This window comes from Mauremys mutica, chromosome 12 (assembly GCF_020497125.1).
Source record: "Mauremys mutica isolate MM-2020 ecotype Southern chromosome 12, ASM2049712v1, whole genome shotgun sequence".
In the NCBI taxonomy this organism is placed as follows: Eukaryota; Metazoa; Chordata; order Testudines; family Geoemydidae; genus Mauremys; species Mauremys mutica.
In genome coordinates this window covers 80,917,560-80,936,323 of record NC_059083.1, presented here as the reverse complement: position 1 = coordinate 80,936,323, position 18,764 = coordinate 80,917,560, and the positions used below count along the sequence as shown (strand labels likewise).

Here is an 18,764-nt window from a genome sequence, read left to right as displayed (position 1 = left end):
ACTATATCTTAATTTAGCATTCTTCTAGCATAGTCCTTCATATGTGCAAAGGAGGAGAGAGCTCATTTTGAGACCCAGTAACATTTCTAACCTTGCAGAACTGTTTATGTTAATGAGCTATTGTGATGGAGAAACCTACATAGTTTAAAGTGACGCTATTACTGAAATTGTATATAGCTTCATTATATTTAGACTGAACTATTGCCACAATCCAGCTATTTTTCTGACCTTTATCAGGAGGCATATTTTTTTCTGGCAAAAGCTTTCATATCTTAGGACACCTTCTTTACATTCTCATCTGTCTACACAGTTACTATAGTATTGTACTTGGCCCCTGCCCTGACCTGCGTGCAGTACTTAGCCATTTCCCTCTTCCTTTATGCAAAATGTCTTTGGTATGTTGCTACAGATTTTTCAACATGAAAGTTGTTGAAAACTGCACTTCCAGTGTGTTATATCAGTATGTAGAGAATACATGATGGAATAGTGAAGTATAAAGATTTTATCATGAGTTTTAGGATATCTGCATTACTGTCTGCATTGCACACAAGTGGCAATCCTAAGAGCAGTCCAACCCTGCAAGAGTAATGGGTGGAGGGAGAGAAGACAGTTTGCTCTCTCCTTTTCCTATATCTGCTGTGCCTCTATGTTCAGTCCTGCTGAAACCTCACCGCAGTTCCCCATTCTTCCTAACCTGGAGGCAGCAGTAGCCGTCCAGTTGAGTGTTGTGTTTGGGAGGGAAAAACTCCCTTCTCTTGGCCAGGATTTTCCTGGGTATCAGCCCACCTTGTCCCCACTGGGCACCCCTTCACTCCTCCTGCTATCTCTACTCAGTGCCCAGCAAGCCCCTACCCCAAACCAGCTATGGGTTCTTGGTGTGGCCTCAATCCATCAATCCTTTTGTGTCTGCAGAGCATTTTGGTGGGTCCAGCAAGAAATGGCAGGAGGCTTTTAGCTCTGAGGTGAAAAATGATTGAGACCAACTGTTTTAGATGTTACGTTTTTTTTTACTGGGGCTATTTTTGTATGTATCCACTAGTAAAGAAAAGTGCCTTTGTACCAAGACTCCAACTATAACAGAGCTCAGAAAGGGGAAACAAATTAAAAAACATTTAAACAGTCACCTAAAATAGCTATTCTACACAGATACTTCGGGTCTTTCAAGGTTAGAACCAATATCTAGCCCTGAAAGGTTGCGGAAATAGCTGACCATAAATGTGTCAATAGTGCAAGACTGAATATGGTCAATTCTGAGCCTCGGGGGGGGAATTGTGAATAGGGAAACGAAAACAATGTTGGAATAGGCTGATTTAAAATCAGTAAATAAAAGCAGCTGTTTGAAGTTGTTGAGGCATTTGGAATGCCAGTAGCAGTCCCTGGGTGAAATGGATCAGTGTTAAGGTGTGCACAGGACAGATGAAGTGGTCAAACAGCGGAGAGAAGAAAAGTGGCAGAAATGTTTTTGCCATTCGGTTGTTTAGTAAGCATTCTATGTAATGCATACTGTTTGCTGTGTATTGAAGTGTTTATGCTTCTATGCATCTCAAGTATGCATGTGCACATAATTAACCGTTAACTTATTTTTGGTATCACCAGGCCCGGTACAAGCAGAGCCTCGATCCTACGGTGGACGAAGTTAAGAAACTATGTACATCACTGCGTCGAAATGCCAAGGAAGAGAGGGTCCTCTTTCACTACAATGGGCATGGTGTTCCCCGGCCAACAGTGAACGGGGAGATCTGGGTCTTCAACAAGGTGTGTCAGCTAGAAGCGTGGTTAAAAAGGAGCATGCACAGTGAAATCTGTTACTATTTGTAGGAGAGCAGATTAATTTTCAGGAATTAAAATGACTTCATGAATGTTTGATTCCAGAACTGACATTTATTCTCTTTCCTTACCCACTCTCAAAGTTCTTTCGTTAGAAGAGGCAGTCTTGTCCCTCTGTCTGAGAAGTGCTAAACACTTGCTCTCCCAGAGCCTTCGTTAATTCTTCTCTTAAAATAGTCAGAGGGGACATTACAGAGTAATTAAAGGTGCCAGCTATATCCAAGTTCCTCTACCTTCTCTGTCAAGTTGCACTCCTAGCTCCTGCCAGATTTGGAGCAAAAGATGTAGCTCTTCTCAGATGCTTGGCTTCCCTGCCTTGTGTCATTGGCTTAGTTGTTAGAGTTTATGTTGAGAGTGCCAGCTAACCCTGAATAGCTATTGTTCATGCTATGGCAGTACAATGCATGAGAGACAATAAAATATTCTCAGTTCCCAGTTTTAAAGTACAGAGTATTATGGTGCAAGTGAGTACAGTATAGTAGGCAACTCTTGCATTAAGGTCTTTGTCACTTTTACTGAGGACAGCAAGACTGGCATGATTGAGTATTTGTACAGCTGCTGGTATCACATATTAATACAGAAACTGCTACTCTGTTACATTCGGGCTCAGTTATGGCTAATTAAGTTGAATGTACTTGGCCTCCCTTATAATTCACGCGTATAGCACCTATGAAAGGTAAATGATGGAGAACATAGTTTTATTCCCCTGTTTATTTACTCTCTTGGTACAGTTGCAATAGAGACTTACTGTCAGTAGCTGGAAGTTGCATCCAGTGGAGGGAGAACTTGCTCCCATTTTTATATAATTTGATTCTGTTTTAGTTTTTGATTTGTATTGTGCCAAGAAAAACACTGTACCCATCTCACATCTTTTGGTTTTTTTGTAGTTGGAAAAGAATCCAGCGCTGATACGAGAGAATTGGGGCAGGAGGGGAATATAATTTTATTCCAATGCATCTAAATTGGAGACTTGATTAGCATTCAGCCCACCATTTTAAACAACTCATTTGAAAGCTGAATTTGGTGTAAGAACAAATCGCGGTGACCTTCTTCTTACTTAATGGGCAATAGGTAATAAATAAGATAAATAATGCTGGGCAGAATGTATTACACATGCAAGAGGAGCAAATTATTGCTCAGTGAAGTTTGTGTTACGCCAAATGCATTTTTAAGAACTGACTGGGTATTTGCCAATTTGTTTGCTATCTCAGTTGGTGTAATCTGATAAGGACTCTACTGGTGATTAGGAGGAGGGGCCCCTTCTGATTTATGGTCCAGTCTAGGGAGAAAGATTTGATCTGCATAAAGGAGGTTGAAATTTAATAGCCTTTTTGCAATATGTTAACAAACGTTGTCTCCCTTTTGGAAGGGAAGGCAGCAAAGTGACTCTTCCCACTCCCTTATTCAAAGGAAGATTTTGGAAAAATATGATAAAAATAGGGAAAACCAATATTTTTTAGAGACCATTTGTAGGGATGTGAGTTTTTGGACTGGGTAGAAGCTAATGAGGCTCAACATGTCTCTTTCCTCCTTTCTTCCCCCCCGTAGTTGAAATAGCAGATCGGCTGAAACATACTATTGATCTTTAAAATCACACTAACATATGTATCCATTTCTCTGTGGTCTGAAATAGGCCTATAATATGTACCACCTGGAAGACCTCTGCATACCACTGGTTGAGAACCATTGACTTAGGGTACGTCTAAACTGCAACGTAAACCTGGGATCAGACTAGAGCCCAAAATCTCTTTTGGTCTATACACAAATCTCTCAGACTCGGGCTTGGACCTAGGTCCTAGGACCCAACCAGGCTGGAGGATCCGAGCCCCGTCAGGCTGTGACCAAGGGTTCAAGCCCTATTGCTTTGCAGTGTAGACACAGCCCCCCTCACCCCCACCCCCCCGACTTGGGTCCTGGAAGTCCACCAAAAGTATCCCACAGTCCCATGGGCCAACTTCCTTTGTCCTTCTATCCCAAGAATCTCCAGTCGACTCCAGTGAAAACAGGAGCAATTCCCCTTGGTGTACAGCAGCAGCTCAGTGAGTCAACGTTAACCCTTCCATTGTCTTCTGACCACTCAGCTGCAAATGCACCATCAGAGAGCCTTCTGTGTTTGCAGTGGAGACTGAACAGCAGATGCCTTTTGCAAAGCACGTTGCTTCATGGTTGTGGGAGCACAGCCAGATTTTGGTAAATCTCTGGTGCAAGGCCAGCAAAACTCTGGACTTTAGTGAGAGTACTAGGAATGACTACGCATACACAAATAGCGAAGAAGCTGGCAGCTTTGCACATTTACCAGACCAGTGGCCAGTGCAGGGAACAGATGAAGTGGCTCAAAAGTGGGTATTGGAAAACCAGGGACCAGAACCACTCCTCAGGCAACTCGCCAATGACATGCCAGTTTTATGAGGAGTTTGACCAGCTGCTGGGCATTGTGAGCAGCTGCTGGGCATTGTGACCAGCATGGAGCCAATGGTGGTGGTGATGGCGACCTGGTCAGCTGGTCCCTTGCTCGCCTCAGAATCCAGCATGAGGACTGATAGGAGCCAGCAGCAGGCACCGAGGGAGGACAGTGGACTCACTCTGTTGCTGGAACCGGTCCCAAAGCAGCTTTGGAGCAGGAGCAGCAGCAGCAGCACATTCTGGGCCTACACTTGAAGGAGCCATTTGATGTTCCCCAGAGAAACCACCCACTGAGGAGCTGATAGAAGCCACCCCCTGAGCCTGGTAAGTTTCTGGCTCCATGTCAATGTTTGTTAATACAGTAATGGGAGGGATTTCTACTTTATGAATCAAAGCAAAGGTTATGAGAAGCCCTTACTAGCAACGTGTATAAGCTAATGGTGCATTGTACGTCAGTGCCTTGGCATCCCCTTCCCTCTCTCTCCCTACCACGTGGAGTTCAAAGTGACAATTGGGAAATGCAAACGGTAAAGAACATCTTTAATGTGTATTGTTACTGGAAAAGCACAGATTTTTGGTAGGGCCATTCCTGTTTCTTAAAAGCAATAACCTTCCATTGCCATGCCTGTAAGTATGCCACTCTGTAACCACTCACCGGTCTGTCAAGTCATCTAGAAATTGTGTGGGTGTGGGGGAGGTGGAAATGTGCTCAGTTTTACAAATCTGGTCCATTTCAGTTATAGGTAGTCCCTGCAGTCCACAGGTGACAAAATCATTTGTCCCAAATATGACTGGGGTCGGAAACTTTGTCCAGAAATGTGCTCGGGGGAAGAAGTCTATGGCGTCCTGTGTGTTTGCATGCAGCCATGACAGAGTAAGCCGTGTGGAAGCTAATGCAGCATCCTGTTGATTTTTCTCATGAATTCTGACCCAATCCTGGATGCTGATAGCTGCAAACTTTTCCTGAAGCAGGAACTCCAGATAGGTAGTCATGTTTTGGGGAAGGACATATTTTCCAGGGACACCTCAGTAGCTGACTAGCCTGTCCCCCTTATTGAAGTACTGTTCAGTTACTATATGTTTGAATAGTTAGAGTATATAAACTGCAGGTTTCCCACCGGCAGCTTGGAATAACTTCTCCCTTTGCCAATCAGGCACCAGAAGAACTATTATGTCCTCCAAAATATGGAAGGACTGCACTGATAGAAAAAGCTTTTGTTGCATAGCTGCTGATTTCTCCCCTCTGCAAAAACCCAAGTAGTTCTGCAGTTTTCTAAAATAAAAACAGCTTTGCATTTTTAACTAACAATTGTGTCTGGACATCTTTTGCTGCAATTAATTAGGCTGTGTCCAGGAGCTTCTGTGGTCTGAAGCCAGGGCCGCCCAGAGGATTCCGGGGGCCCGGGGTCTTTGGCGGCGGGGGGCCCTTCCGTTCCGGGACCCGCCGCCAAAGTGCCCCGAAGACCCGTGGCGGGAGCCCCCCGCCGCCGAATTACCGCCGAAGCGGGACCCGCCGCCGAAGCGCAGCCCGGTCTTTGGCGGTAATTCGGTGGCGGGGGGGGGGTACCCGCCGCGGGCCTTCGGGGCACTTCGGCGGCGGGTCCCGGAACAGAAGGGCCCCCCCGCCGCCGAAGACCGGGCTGTGCTTCAGCGGCAGCGGAGGGTCCCGGTCCCGCTTCCCCCCCCCCGCCCCAGCCTCTGCCTCTTACCCGAGCGCGTCTCCGGCGGGGCCTGAGCTCCGTCCCGCTCAGAGCCGCGTGGTGAGGGGGCGGGGCTGGGAGCTCCACGCCGAGCGGAGGCAGCTGCCCCGCCCCCTCCCCACGCCGCTCTGAGCGGGGCGGGGCTCAGGCCCTGTTGGAGCTCCCAACCCCGCCCCCTCACCACGCGGCTCGGATCGGGGCGGGGCTCAGGGGCTCGGCTGGAGACTCGGCGCTTGATGCGCTGAGGCTCCAGGAGAGGGGCGGAGGCGGAAGCCTCCGCTCTTCTCTTGGGGGCCCCTGCGGAGCCCGGGGCCCAGGGCAAATTGCCCCCTTTGTCCCCCCCTCTGGGCGGCCCTGTCTGAAGCATCCCTCTCACATTATATTGAAGTTCTGTTTGTGAAAGTATCATTTTATGTCTTTGAAATTCCACCAGGACTTTTTCTGTGCTCCTGCACTGAGCTATTTGAGACAATAACCCGCCGTGTCTTGTCCTGTTCCAGGCCCCTTGACTTCTACGGATTGCAGCATCTCCACAGCTAGCTCACATTGCAGCAGAAGCCTGGGCCAATGGACCTTCATGGACTATTCCAAGAGGAAGCGTTTCCATGATGAACTTGTGGTTGAAGTTCTGGAGAGGGCCAACAAGCAGATCCTGTATCAAAGACAGAGGGATTTGTGGCTAGAGGAAAGGCATGGCAAGAGGCTGGAGGAAAGGCTCAGGATGGCTGCACATCTTGAGGACAGGGTTTCAGCGCAGGAGCAGGCACTTGCTTTATAGTTCCTGGAACAGGAATGGCAGCCGAGGGAGGAAGACCAAGCTCAACAGAAACAACTGTTTGAGCGGCTCATGCCACTAATGACCGCAAGAGTAGTGGCTCCTGCTGCATCACCCCCACCACAACCTGAGTTCCCTGCATGCTACCTACTCTGTGCTGCAGTCCAGAAGCAGCTTGGAAGACTCCCAAGGCTGAGTGGTACATGCAGTTGGGTCTCATGAGCAGCTGGACAGGGCAACCTTGCCCCATGCAGCCCTCCATATTGACCCTCTCCCCCGTGGATGCCTGCACCCCACTTCCTACAGTGCCAAGTGCATGGCAGATGGGAAAAGAAGGAAAAGGAGAAACAGGTTGCCAGGGGACATGCCATGGTAGGGGATTTCTGTCTTCTGCCTGGGCTACACTAGTGGGGGGGTTCGAACTAAGATACACAACTTCAGCTATGCTATTTGCGTAGCTGAAGTTGAAGTATCTTAGTTCAACTTACCTGGCCGTCCTCACTGCGGCAAGTCAACCTGCATGTCTCCCCCCCTCGACTCCGCTTACTACTCCTGGTGAGGTGGAGTACGGGTGTCAATTCGGGGATCGATTTATCGCGTCTAGATGAGATGCGATAAATCGATCCCTGATACATTGAACACTACCCACCGATCCGGCAGGTAGTATAGACGTACCCTTCCACATGGTTTCAGTGTTTGTACTGTCTATATGCATTTTGTTATTGTTTTTTTCCCCTGTAAGATTCTGTCGTTACTGGTGTTTTGGTATGGTAATTGGGGCTGGCCTGCCTGGGAATGGATGAATATTGTACTTTTCTAATACATGTTTATAAATAAATCTTTTTATTTCATCAGGAATGTTTATTGCTCTCATTGCTTCACATCATGCAATCTGTATTCAAAGTAATAAAGATAAACACATGATCAGGGATAATTAAGAATTAGTGTGCAAAGACTGTCCCTCAGTAAATTATCTATAGCAATTCCTACTTCAATCACTTCCTTACATCAATCCATACTATGAATAACCCCCACCCCCTCTTTCATAAGTGGTCATGTCATTCATAAGTATATTGCATGGCACTAAACTCCCCACTCCTCCTCAGGCACTGAAACCACGCAATCAATGAGCCCTCCCATCCTGTTCCCACAAGCATATTCATAAAGTACTATTCCCCTTTTCCCATTGGGTCATTCAAGTCGATAAGGTGGGAGCGCAAAATATCCTTCACTATGTTGCCCAGGTGCATCCACTTCCAGCTGTGGTAGATGGACTTTCTGGCGGAGTGGACTGATTCAGTGGCCCCTCAGTGTCATAGGTTCATTCAGGGGGAAATGGCTCACTTCTGGCTTCACAAAGATTGTGAAGAGCACAGCAAGCCACAGTGATACGGACAGCATTGATGACACTGGAATCCAAACAGGTCTGTAAATAGCTGCACTGGGATTTCTGCCTGCTAAATGCACATTCAGCAACCATTCTGCATATCCTGAGAGAGTAATTAAACCGTCTTTTGCCAGCGTGTCTGAAATCAGGGTACAGTTTCATAAGCCAAGGCAAAAGTGGGTATGCGGGGCCCCCAGAATAACAGTGGGGACAATAACTCAGTTTATGACAATGTCATTTGGTGGGAATAGTGTCCTAGCCTGTCCATGAATGTACGCTCCCAATCGGCGAAAAACCTGAATTTTCCCAATGCAGCCTGTGTTTATGTTCATAAATCACCCTCTGTGGCTCACGAGGGGCAGCGTAACAATGGAGCAGTGCCTTTTGCAGTATTTGTACTCATGCTCCCTAAGGGAGGCAGACAATGGGCACGAGTCCAGTTAGTGGCACCACCACAGCTTGGAAACCCCATTCTCTCAAAGCATGCAATTACTTCAGGAATAACGTTTATGCCCACCACTGTGGTGTAAATCACATACCTGATTGCCTCAGAAACCTCCGCCACCACTTTACCCACGGTCAACTTTCCAACATCAAACTGGTGCAATGGACTTGTAGCAGCCTGGGGTAACCAGTTTCCTGACAGCTATAGCAACCTGCTTCTGGACCAGCAAGGGTCTCTTTATGCTGGAGGGTCAGAGCAAGTTGCTCACAAAGCTCCAGAAATGTAGCTTTCTTCTTTTGAAAGTTCTGGACCCATGGTTGGTCATCCCAGGTCTGCGTGATGATTTGAACCACCAGTCTTTGCTTATGGCCCTGCACTTACACTGCACTGTAGACATACTGTGATGGGCTATACTCTGCATTGCAATATGGGAGATCAAAGTTTGACTCCTGGATTCTTACTGTGGAGTCTGAGATCCTGAGAAGTGGAGGGTGTTACAACTTGAGATGTTTGGTGGAATGCCTTTATATTCCTAGCTAGAAGCCCTTTCCAGGAAGCTTATTAGAGAAGCCCTGCCTTTCTCTCTTGCCAGGGAGAAGAGTGAGGTTGAGGCCTTAAGCTGGGGGAGGGAGGAGGAGGATATAAAATGAGGGAAAAATTGGGGGAACCTGAAAGATTGACAGAGTTGGAAAGCTACCAGTGGGGAAGGAGGTAGACAGACAATAATCTGATAAAATACACCACTTCTTGGTTCTGTCAGTATGTACTTTCAGGCTTTTAACTGTGCTCCGTATCTCCCCTTCTAACCTCACAGGTTTCTTTGGTCTTTTTGTTGTTTATCAGTGGGTAGATTCTGGTAAGATGCTAAATAATGAACTGGTGCTTCCTGGACCTTAAATTTGTTGCCAAAATACCCCATTTCCTTGCAGACTTCATTTTAATAGCAGGGAAGCATGTCTTGGATGCCTAGGCGCATATTCAGGGTGCAGACCCTTTATGTAGCATCCCATCCTGAGAGCTTAAACCATGCAGTTCATTCATTGGAACCAGGGCTGACACTCCTCAGATATCCCCTGTTGCTTAAACACATCTCCCAGAACTCCACCCAAAGGTGTGAGCTCTGGTTTCCATCTTCGAGGGGCCACGGTAGGTGTGGCATGTAGTGCATAGATTATTTCTTTTCACTTAATTACTAGGGCTGTCGATTAATCGCAGTTAACTCACGCGATTAACTCAAAACAATCATGATTTTAAAAATTAATCATGAGTAATCGCAGTCCTAATCACACTGTTAAACAATAGAATACCAATTGAAATTTATAAAATATTTTGGATTTTTTTTACATTTTCATTTATATTGTATTAGGTGTTGTAACTGAAATCAAAGTGCATATTTTTTATTATAAATATTTGCATTGTAAAAATGATAAACAAAAGAAATAGTATTTTTCAGTTCACCTCATACAAGTACTGTAGTGCAATCTCTGTCGTGAAAATGCAACTTATAGATGTAGGGTTTTTTTGTTACATAACTGCAGTCAAAAACAAAACAATTTAAAACTTCAGAGCCTACAAATGCCCTCAGTCTGTCTTCATTTTCAGCCAATCACTAAGAGACAAACAAGTTAGTTTACATTTACAGGAGATAATGCTGCCCTCTTCTTATTTACAATGTCATCAGAAAGTGAGAACAGGCATTTGCTTGGCACTTTTGTAGCCAGCATTGCAAGGTATTTACCTGCCAGATATGCTAAACAAAAGTCTTAAAAGAGCAACACTCTGATGTGGAAACTACAGAACCCGAACCACCAAAAAAGAAAAACAATCTTCTGCTGGTAGCATCTGACTCAGATAATGAAAATGAACATGCGTCGGTCCGTACTGGTTTGGATTGTTATCGAGCAGAACCCATCATCAGCACCTGATGCTCTGGGTAGATTGAAGCTGTTAAGTTGTAAGGAAAATACCAATTTTATGTACTAAATTACCCAGTCTGTTTCTGAAAAATGAGATCTTCCAATGGTCCTCTTCTGTAGTTGATTGAAATCCAGTTGTTTGGTACAGTCACTGGCAATTGAATTGACATACTGTTGAGTGTGTCCCTGGGATACACTGGATAACACTATTCCAGTTCTGCCCTTTCTCTAACTGTAGTATTGCAACTCCCTGCCAGGCAATCTGCAAATTATCTATTTATCCTTCACCAGGAGACAACAGAACTTGCAATGGGTCCGTGTGACTCTAAGAATCCATCATTGTATGGCAGTGCTATATTTATGAGAGATTAAGCATTATATATTCTGATATGTAGATTAAAAAGGATAAAGCCTTCAGGAAGTATTATTTCAACCTGATTCACTTCAGCTACAAAGCCAAATCTCAGTGGCTTTCTTTAGTTAAACAGAGTTCAAATTCCACAGGGAATTGATGTGAAACCGAGAATGTGGCACAATTTGGATAAGACACTGAAAAAGCTAATAGTTAAATTAACTTGCTGTTTAAAAAACAAACCTGCCTTCCCCTGCACACACATTTTCTGTGAGTTAAATTTTTCATAACTCTTGTCATGTTGTGCTTGCTGTGGTATAAGTTCCTCTGTGGTTAGCTTAATCTTTCAGGGCAGCCTTGTGAAACAAGCCTAGTTTTTTGATGTTTAATCTAGCCTGACAGATAAAGAGGATCATAATAAATAAATAATCTGAAACCCATCTCTGTTTGTTTATTTAGAATGAAAACCTGGTCTTTTATGTGTTCAGGAGGAAAAAAAAAAGACAATCATGATGTGCCCCTCTGTCTGTTCTGTCCTGCGTTAGGGAATTCAGGGTAGAATGTAGGAAGGTGCCCACTCTACCCTCACTTTTACTAGGATTGCTCACACTTCAGAAAAGCATTCAGCTCTGTAATTTGTAGAGGGAGAGAGTTTTACAGTGATACCTGTCTGGGGCAGAAAACGGTTACAGTTGGGATAATCTTTCCTCCTTTCTCTCCAACTGCAGCATAAGATGGTTCGCTGCAGTGTGATAAAATGCGGCGTTACTCTGGGCAAGCCTTTGAAGGCTTGCAATGCTTTAATTTTTCTCTGCAGCTTGACAAACAAACCATTCCCTACGTGAGGTGGCTGATGAGATAATTATACATATGGAAATAACTGGGGATGGGTTCCCACAGGGTGATCCCCACAAGGCTCTTTTCCTGAATTTTACTGAAAGATTCCATTAGGTTGTGAAATCCCAGGACAGAAACGGAACATAGGAACCTGCTGAAGAAACATTCTAGCTTTCCGGGAATTGATGCATACATAATCTTCAAACGCTGTCTTATCTTTGATATGAAGTGGGAAGAGAAATGGCACCACGCATTGGAAGGAAGAATTATTTCTTTAGAGCTCCAGTTTATTTCTGGATTAGTGGTTTTTATTATTTTTGCAAATAGATGCATGAAATGCAAGCACTATAGCAGAAGCCAGAATTACATGATTAAGCTCTTCAGTAATACGAAACTTGTGAAATCATAAAAACATAAATAAAAAACAAATGTAATCATGTTCAATGCGGCTCTTATTGACTCGGTGTTAAGATCTCCAAGAAACTGGACTGTTTCTTAAATTTTTAGTATTTATTGTTGTTCAATTGATTTATAATCTCCTCTAAAGTTGCTAAACTAAGAAGACCCACATGCCATTCAGTGAGGTTAATCTGGTGTGCTGAAAGATTTGTTAGAAACTGGAGGTCAGTGATCGTGATTGCCTTGAGTATTGAAAACTTTATTATAAAGGGAGCTGGAAGCGACACCTAATATTTAAGTTGCGTAACCTTTTCTATTGTAAAACAATCTTCTGAGCTCTGAAAAGATCTAGCACCAACATTGCTGCAGCAAGGGAAAAGCCCTCTGAGTCTGAAAACTGCCATTTCTTTGTCCCTTTAAATTCTGGTCAAGTTTTGCTGAGAGAGAAACCTTTGAAAATTGCCATTCCCTTTTCTCACTTCCATTGCCAATGTTTTCATGAGGAATCTGCTGAACACCTAAACATCAATCTTCTAGAGCAGCGGTTCTCAAACTGTGGCTCAGGACCCCTGTTTTAATGGGGTCGCCAAGGCTGGCGTTAGACTTGCTGGGGTCTGGGGCTAAAGCTGAAGCCCAAGGGCTTCAAGCCCTGGGTGACGGGGCTCAGGCTTCAGCTTTGGCCTGGGGTGGCAGGACTCAGGTTACAGGCCCCCGGCCCAGGGCTGAAGCCCTTGGGCTTTGGCTTTGGGCACCCACCCAAGGCGAGGGGGCTAAGGCAGACTCAGGCTTCAGTCCCCCCTCCTGGAGTCGTATAGTAATTTTTGTTGTCAGAAGGGGGTCACGGTGCACGGAAGTTTGAGAACCTCTGTACTAAAGAATTACTTTACCGGGAGTGCCTGGGAGCACTTGAGTGGGGAGGGGGAAGCTGGCCTAGGGACCCAGGGCTGCCAGGTGTCTCACACATCACAGATCTGTCACACCCAGGGCTGGCTCTAACTTTTTTGCCACCCCAAGCAGGGGGAGGGCACCGCCCCTCCCATAACAACCCCCCCCCCGAGCGCTACCCTGCCGAAACAAAAAAACCCCAAGCACCGCCCTGCTCTGCCAAACCAAAAAAAACCAACCCCAGCACCGCCCCACCGAAACAACCCCACCCAGCGCCGCCCCACTGAAACAAAAAAAAAACCCCAAGCGCTGCTCCGCCAAAACAAACAAACAAAAAACCCCCAAGTGCCGCCCCGCTGAAACAAACAAAAAAAATCCCCGAGCGCCGCCCCACCAAAACTAAAAAAACCCCCAAGCATCGCCCTGCTCTGCCAAACCAAAAAAACCCCCCAGCGCTGCCCCACCAAAACAACCCCCCCGCGCCGCCCCGCTGAAAGAACCCCCCCGCGCCGCTCTGCCAAAACAAAAAAAAAAACCTGAGCGCCGCTCTGCCAAAACAAACAAAAAAACCCCAAGCACCGCCCCTCCGAAACAAACACCCCCCCCGAGCGCTGCCCCACCAAAAGAAACAAACAAAAAAACCTGAGCGCCGCCCCACCTCACCAACCCCCACCCAAGCGCCGCCCCGCCGAAACAAACAAACAAACAAACCCTAGCGGCGCCCTGCCAAAACAAACAAACAAAAACCTGAGCGCCGCCCCGCCAAAAAAAAAAAAAGCCCCCGGGTGCTGCCCCGCCGAACCAAACAAACAAAACCCCAAGTGCCGCCCCGCCACTGGCTGCAGTTCACCGCTCCAGGCCAATGGGGGCGGCGGGAAGGGTGGCCAGCACATCCCTCGGCCCGCGCCGCTTCCCACAGCCCCCATTGGTCTGTGATGGCAAACAGCGGCCAGTGGGAGCCGCAATCGGCCGAACCTGCAGACGCAGCAGGTAAACAAACTGGCCCGGCCTGCCAGGGTGCTTACCCTGGCTGGCCGTGTGCCAAAGGTTGCCGATCCCTGAACTAGAACATCTCTTGAAGAAGAGTATTCTTCAAAAGGGTTTTGACTTAATGATATCCTGCATTTTCAAATGCAGCTTGTTCTTCCCTTTAAATGGCTTATCACTTCAGACTTTACACATAGGTAAATGTTCATAGAATCATAGAATCTCAGGGTTGGAAGGGACCTCAGGAGGTATCTAGTCCAACCCCCTGCTCAAAGCAGGACCAATCCTTAAGAATGTGCTTAAGAATTTGAGCATTAGATAAGTTAACTGTGTTTGTGGTGGGTAATTTAAATCCCACTGAATTTAAATGGGAGTTATAGGCCTGATTGTCATCCTAATGATGTCAGTGGTAGTTTTTGCAATTAATTTTATGGGGAGCAGAATTGGACACTGTACATGTGTGAGCATGTTGCCCTCTGGCTGCAGTTTAGAAAGAACATAAAGCTATGTGATGCTAGGAAAGATTTCTGTAGCTCAAGTTTTTTTGGAAGTGAAGGATTAGGGTTACAGTCTCAGTTCTGCAGCTCAGTGTTTTATATAAAGAGGGAGTATAGCTGCTCCATAGCTAAGGCTGCAGTGCATATCATATTTTAAGGCTCTTTTTATAAATCCCTCTTGTAGCTCAAAAGAAATAAGACCCACATGCCTTCAGTTTCTAATAGAAAATGCAGCACTTACCAATTGCAGAAGCTGAGTTTATGGGAGCTTCATGTAGTTAGATAGGCTTTGTAGGATTTAACTTCATCAATTAATTTTGAAAGAGGCACAGTTGTTGTAAAGGCTGCAATAAAACAGTGAAAGGGTCTCATTAAACCAACACTAGAGATGTCTGCTGATGGACATCTTTGCTGTAAGCAGCCATTTTAAGTTATGTCCATAAAGTTTCCAGTGCCAAATATATTTGACCTTAAATTAAATTAAAGAGCAACCTATTTCTGAAGTTGAAGCTTTTTATGACTTCTTACTTTCCTTGTCCTGCATCAGTATTGCAAGGGCCTGAAATGAACATACACTGTTGAATGTCAGGTTACACCTGCTAACATGATTCAAAGGAACCTTGAAGCAGATTTTAGAATTTGTAAACATTCAAGCTCAATTTAGCAGGCAAGTAATATGACAGAATCTGTTTGCGTATTACATTCTTGAGTGGGGTTGTCATGTAGAATTAGCAATAGGCCCTGAACACATGCAGACTTTCATTCTATGATTTCAAAAGTAGAATTCATGGAATGCATATTTCAGTGCCTCAGAGACAAAGGCTCTACCATCAGTTGTCATTCTCTTCATGTATATAATGTCCACTTTTTATTTTGTTTCCTCTTACAGAACTATACTCAGTATATTCCACTATCCATATATGACCTGCAGACTTGGATGGGCAGTCCCTCCATTTTCGTCTATGATTGCTCCAATGCTGGCCTTATTGTCAAGTCATTCAAGCAATTTGCGCTACAGAGGGAGCAAGAGTTGGAGGTGAGACCTTAGTGAATTGCCAAAATCTTCCTGTGGCTTCATTTCTCTCTCTGCTGGGCATTCAGGGTCTGATCTTGCTCCCCATTGACTTCAGTGGAGACAGGTTTGAGCCCATTATGAGACAAATATTTAAAAAAAAAAAAAAGTTAAAAAGCAAATTAATTTGGAAAAAATCATGTCACTCCAGTGCAGTCTTTCTGGCTCTGTATGCCATTCTGTTATAGTCAGAATCATTTTTATTGCAAGTACTAATTAAGTGATAACGCTAATAGAATCAGTTTGTGCCTTAATAGTCTTTGCTGCTGAGATGAATGCTGAGGTGAAGCAGAGCCATTTATTTTAGATGCAATTGACCAATACTGATTTGGATTCCAGTAGTGTTTCTTGCTGTTGTACCAAATACATAAATGTTAAACTAAATGATTTAAAACTGATAGACAAAAGGACCTATTGTTGATCACTTTAGCTTGACAGAATACAAAAGTGTAACCTTGTGTTTCTAATGAAAAGACACTTTTCATTATAGTTTTAATTTGAATTTATTGGAGTAAATATGAATTGTGAAGAGGAATATATGAAATAACTTTAAGGTGCTTTCCCGTTGTGCACTAGATGCTTAGTGCAGCAGTGTGTCAGAAACTGGATGTTGTAGGCAAGCAGGTGTATGATTGGATGTTCTCCCTAAGCTTTAGCCCATTTGAAAAGCAGCCTGTTAAAGATTCATTTCTTATACTTCCATAGCACTAAGTCAAATACTTTTAAAACTTTCAATATGTTTAACAGGGAATATTGGTCAATCAGGCAACTGGCTGGTTGTTACAAACATGATTCCATGACACTTATTGAGGGTGTGCTTGGTTTTAAATTTCTTAAATAGAATGAACCCCAGTGTTGAATTTTGCAGTGACTTTCTGGCAAGTAGAGACTCTCTCTTTCCCTCTTAAAGAAACATGCCAGTCTAGTAACAGTTTAAGACAGTTAGGTCTTTCTCATCATCCCATCTCTTTATAAGTAACGCTACCAGTCAGTGCGCAAGTGTTTGCAGGTTCCTCACTAAGGAAGGACATGACACTGAAAGGCCCAGATCTGTATTGGCAGAGATGTGTGTTGAGTGTTACCATTTTTTCAGAACAAAAAATGGAAGAAGTTGCCATTATGCCCTGTGTTCCTCTCATCCTATAGCTTTTTTTATTCTGCTGCTTGTAAGCCTCACTTCTCTCATGTTTATCTTTCAGCCATCACTCACCCTGCCATATTTATTGCTTCTTTGTTTTTCTGTGTATAGATTCTGTCCTTCTGGGTGTTCTGTTTTTCTTTTTTCTTCTTCTCTCTTCTCCCAGAGCACAGGCATACACTAATTTAGAAAGATGCCTCACTCCAGCTCTTTTCTTTCCCCAGTTCTCCTTTGGTTTTCCTTACCTCCCCTTCCCCTGCATTTCTCTACCGACTCTCGGTTCTCTTTTGCTGCCATTGGGCCCTAGAGTGACCTGAAGATATTCTGGGTGTAGGGTAGCTACTGTTCTGTGTAGGTGAGATGGCTAGTGTGCGCTAAGGGGACGGACAATGCAAAACTGCTGTTGGGTGTTGATGGGATTGCTGCTATGCAGGACCTTTCAGCACTGCAGTACCATGGCAGCACAGGTGGGTGGCTGGGCAAGCGCATGTGACCATGTTCCGAGGGGCTCTAGAACTCCAGAATAAGTAGAGTGGGCACAAAGACAAGGGCTATCCTTCCAAACCAGGATATCTGGTTGTCATACACAAGTTGTTGAAACAGCCACAGTTGGAAAGTGTAGTCTCTGCTATCCAACAAAAATGCAAAAAGTTTGTTTGGCTTTCAGGATTTTTTTCCTTCTGCCAAAAACTTGAAAACCCAAACAACAAAAGTGTCTTCAGATGACTCTTCTTTAACTGACAACTTTCTCCCTGTACTGTAATTTATTTAAACATTTTATTTCCCAGGTTACAAGTCCAACTTTTCTGTCCTGGTAACTTAAGTACTCTAGGTGTGTGGTGAGCACTGCTGAGGATTAGTTTACTAAGGGAACAGTTTTTTAATTTTATACAAAGTACTCAGAATAGAAGACTTTCATATGTCCTATCTAGAAAAATATAATACCTGCAGTTTCTTACATATTAAATTTTAATTCTGTATGCAGAAGATAAAAGTAAGAATTAAAATAAAGGTTATTTCAGGTGTCCAGTTGGTGATGGTGTAATTTTACATTATGTTTTGTAATTAGCTTAGTTTTTATCTTGGTGCTATTTTTAATTAAGAATTTGTTTTTCCACTAAGTTTAATGTCGTTGGCTATTGTTCAGATAGTCCACTGCATAAATAGTGGATATTAAAAACACACAATCAGTTCATAGTTAATATCTCAAAACATTTGTTAATTTCAGTACGTATTGTAATTCCAATTTTGAATAAAAATTATTCAATACATTGAGGACTGAAAACGTGAGCTGCATTCGTTTTCTGCCTGTTAAAACTATTTATATATTTGTGTCTTAAAAAATATTGACCTACTATATTATAGATTCATGAAATATTTGACATACTTTTTTTGTCTGTGATAGTAACAGAGATTAAGGGATGACCAGATGGTGTGTTGAGCTAGAAGATCAGAGGAAATGGTATACGTAGTGCTTAAAAAAATGAAAAAAGTAGAAATTTGAAATAAATAAATGGACAGATCACACAGCCTTCTATAAGAAACATAAATGTAGATGTGAGCTCCTGGGAATACCCTCTATTTCAGGATATAGTCATTACTTTTACATTTCTTTTTTAGTGCAAATTCTTCTTGCTGAACGTTGGTTATATTTGAGATTGTCTGAGGAGTCCAGATATTTATACTAAAATTTCATTTATTTACCAAAAAATTTTTAATTGACCCAGAGCTTCCTACCAGGGGCGGCTCTAGCAATTTCGCCGCCCCAAGCACGGCGGCACACCGCGGGGGGCGCTCTGCCGGTTGCTGGTCCCGCGGCTCTGGTGGACCTCCTGCAGACGTGCCTGTGGAGGGTCCGCTGGTCCCGCAGCTCCAGTGGACTTCCCGCAGGCACGCTTGCGGATGCTCCACCGAAGCCGTGGGACCAGCGGACCCTCCGCAGGCACGCCTGCGGGAGGTCCTCCGGAGCCGCCTGCCGCCCTCCCAGCGACCGGCAGAGCGCCCCCCGTGGCATGCCGCCCCAAGCACGCGCTTGGCGTGCTGGGGCCTGGAGCCGCCCCTGCTTCCTACTTATTCACATTGTTAGACAGTGTAGACATGTGTTTATTATTGCTGCTCTTCTATTCACTCTCCCATTTCCCTCT

General features: G+C 44.5%; 1 protein-coding gene across 7 annotated transcripts in view; it reads left to right on the top strand.

The window, feature by feature from the left end:
- RPTOR (regulatory associated protein of MTOR complex 1) overlaps nt 1-18,764 on the top strand; it is a 284,447-nt gene that overhangs the window by 94,701 nt on the left and 170,982 nt on the right. For all 7 annotated transcript variants that reach the window (XM_044983138.1, XM_044983137.1, XM_044983135.1 and 4 more), the window contains 2 exons: nt 1,597-1,755; nt 15,300-15,446. In XM_044983138.1, the coding sequence (XP_044839073.1) occupies nt 1,597-1,755; nt 15,300-15,446 (306 nt within the window). The remainder of the gene's footprint in view (nt 1-1,596; nt 1,756-15,299; nt 15,447-18,764) is intronic.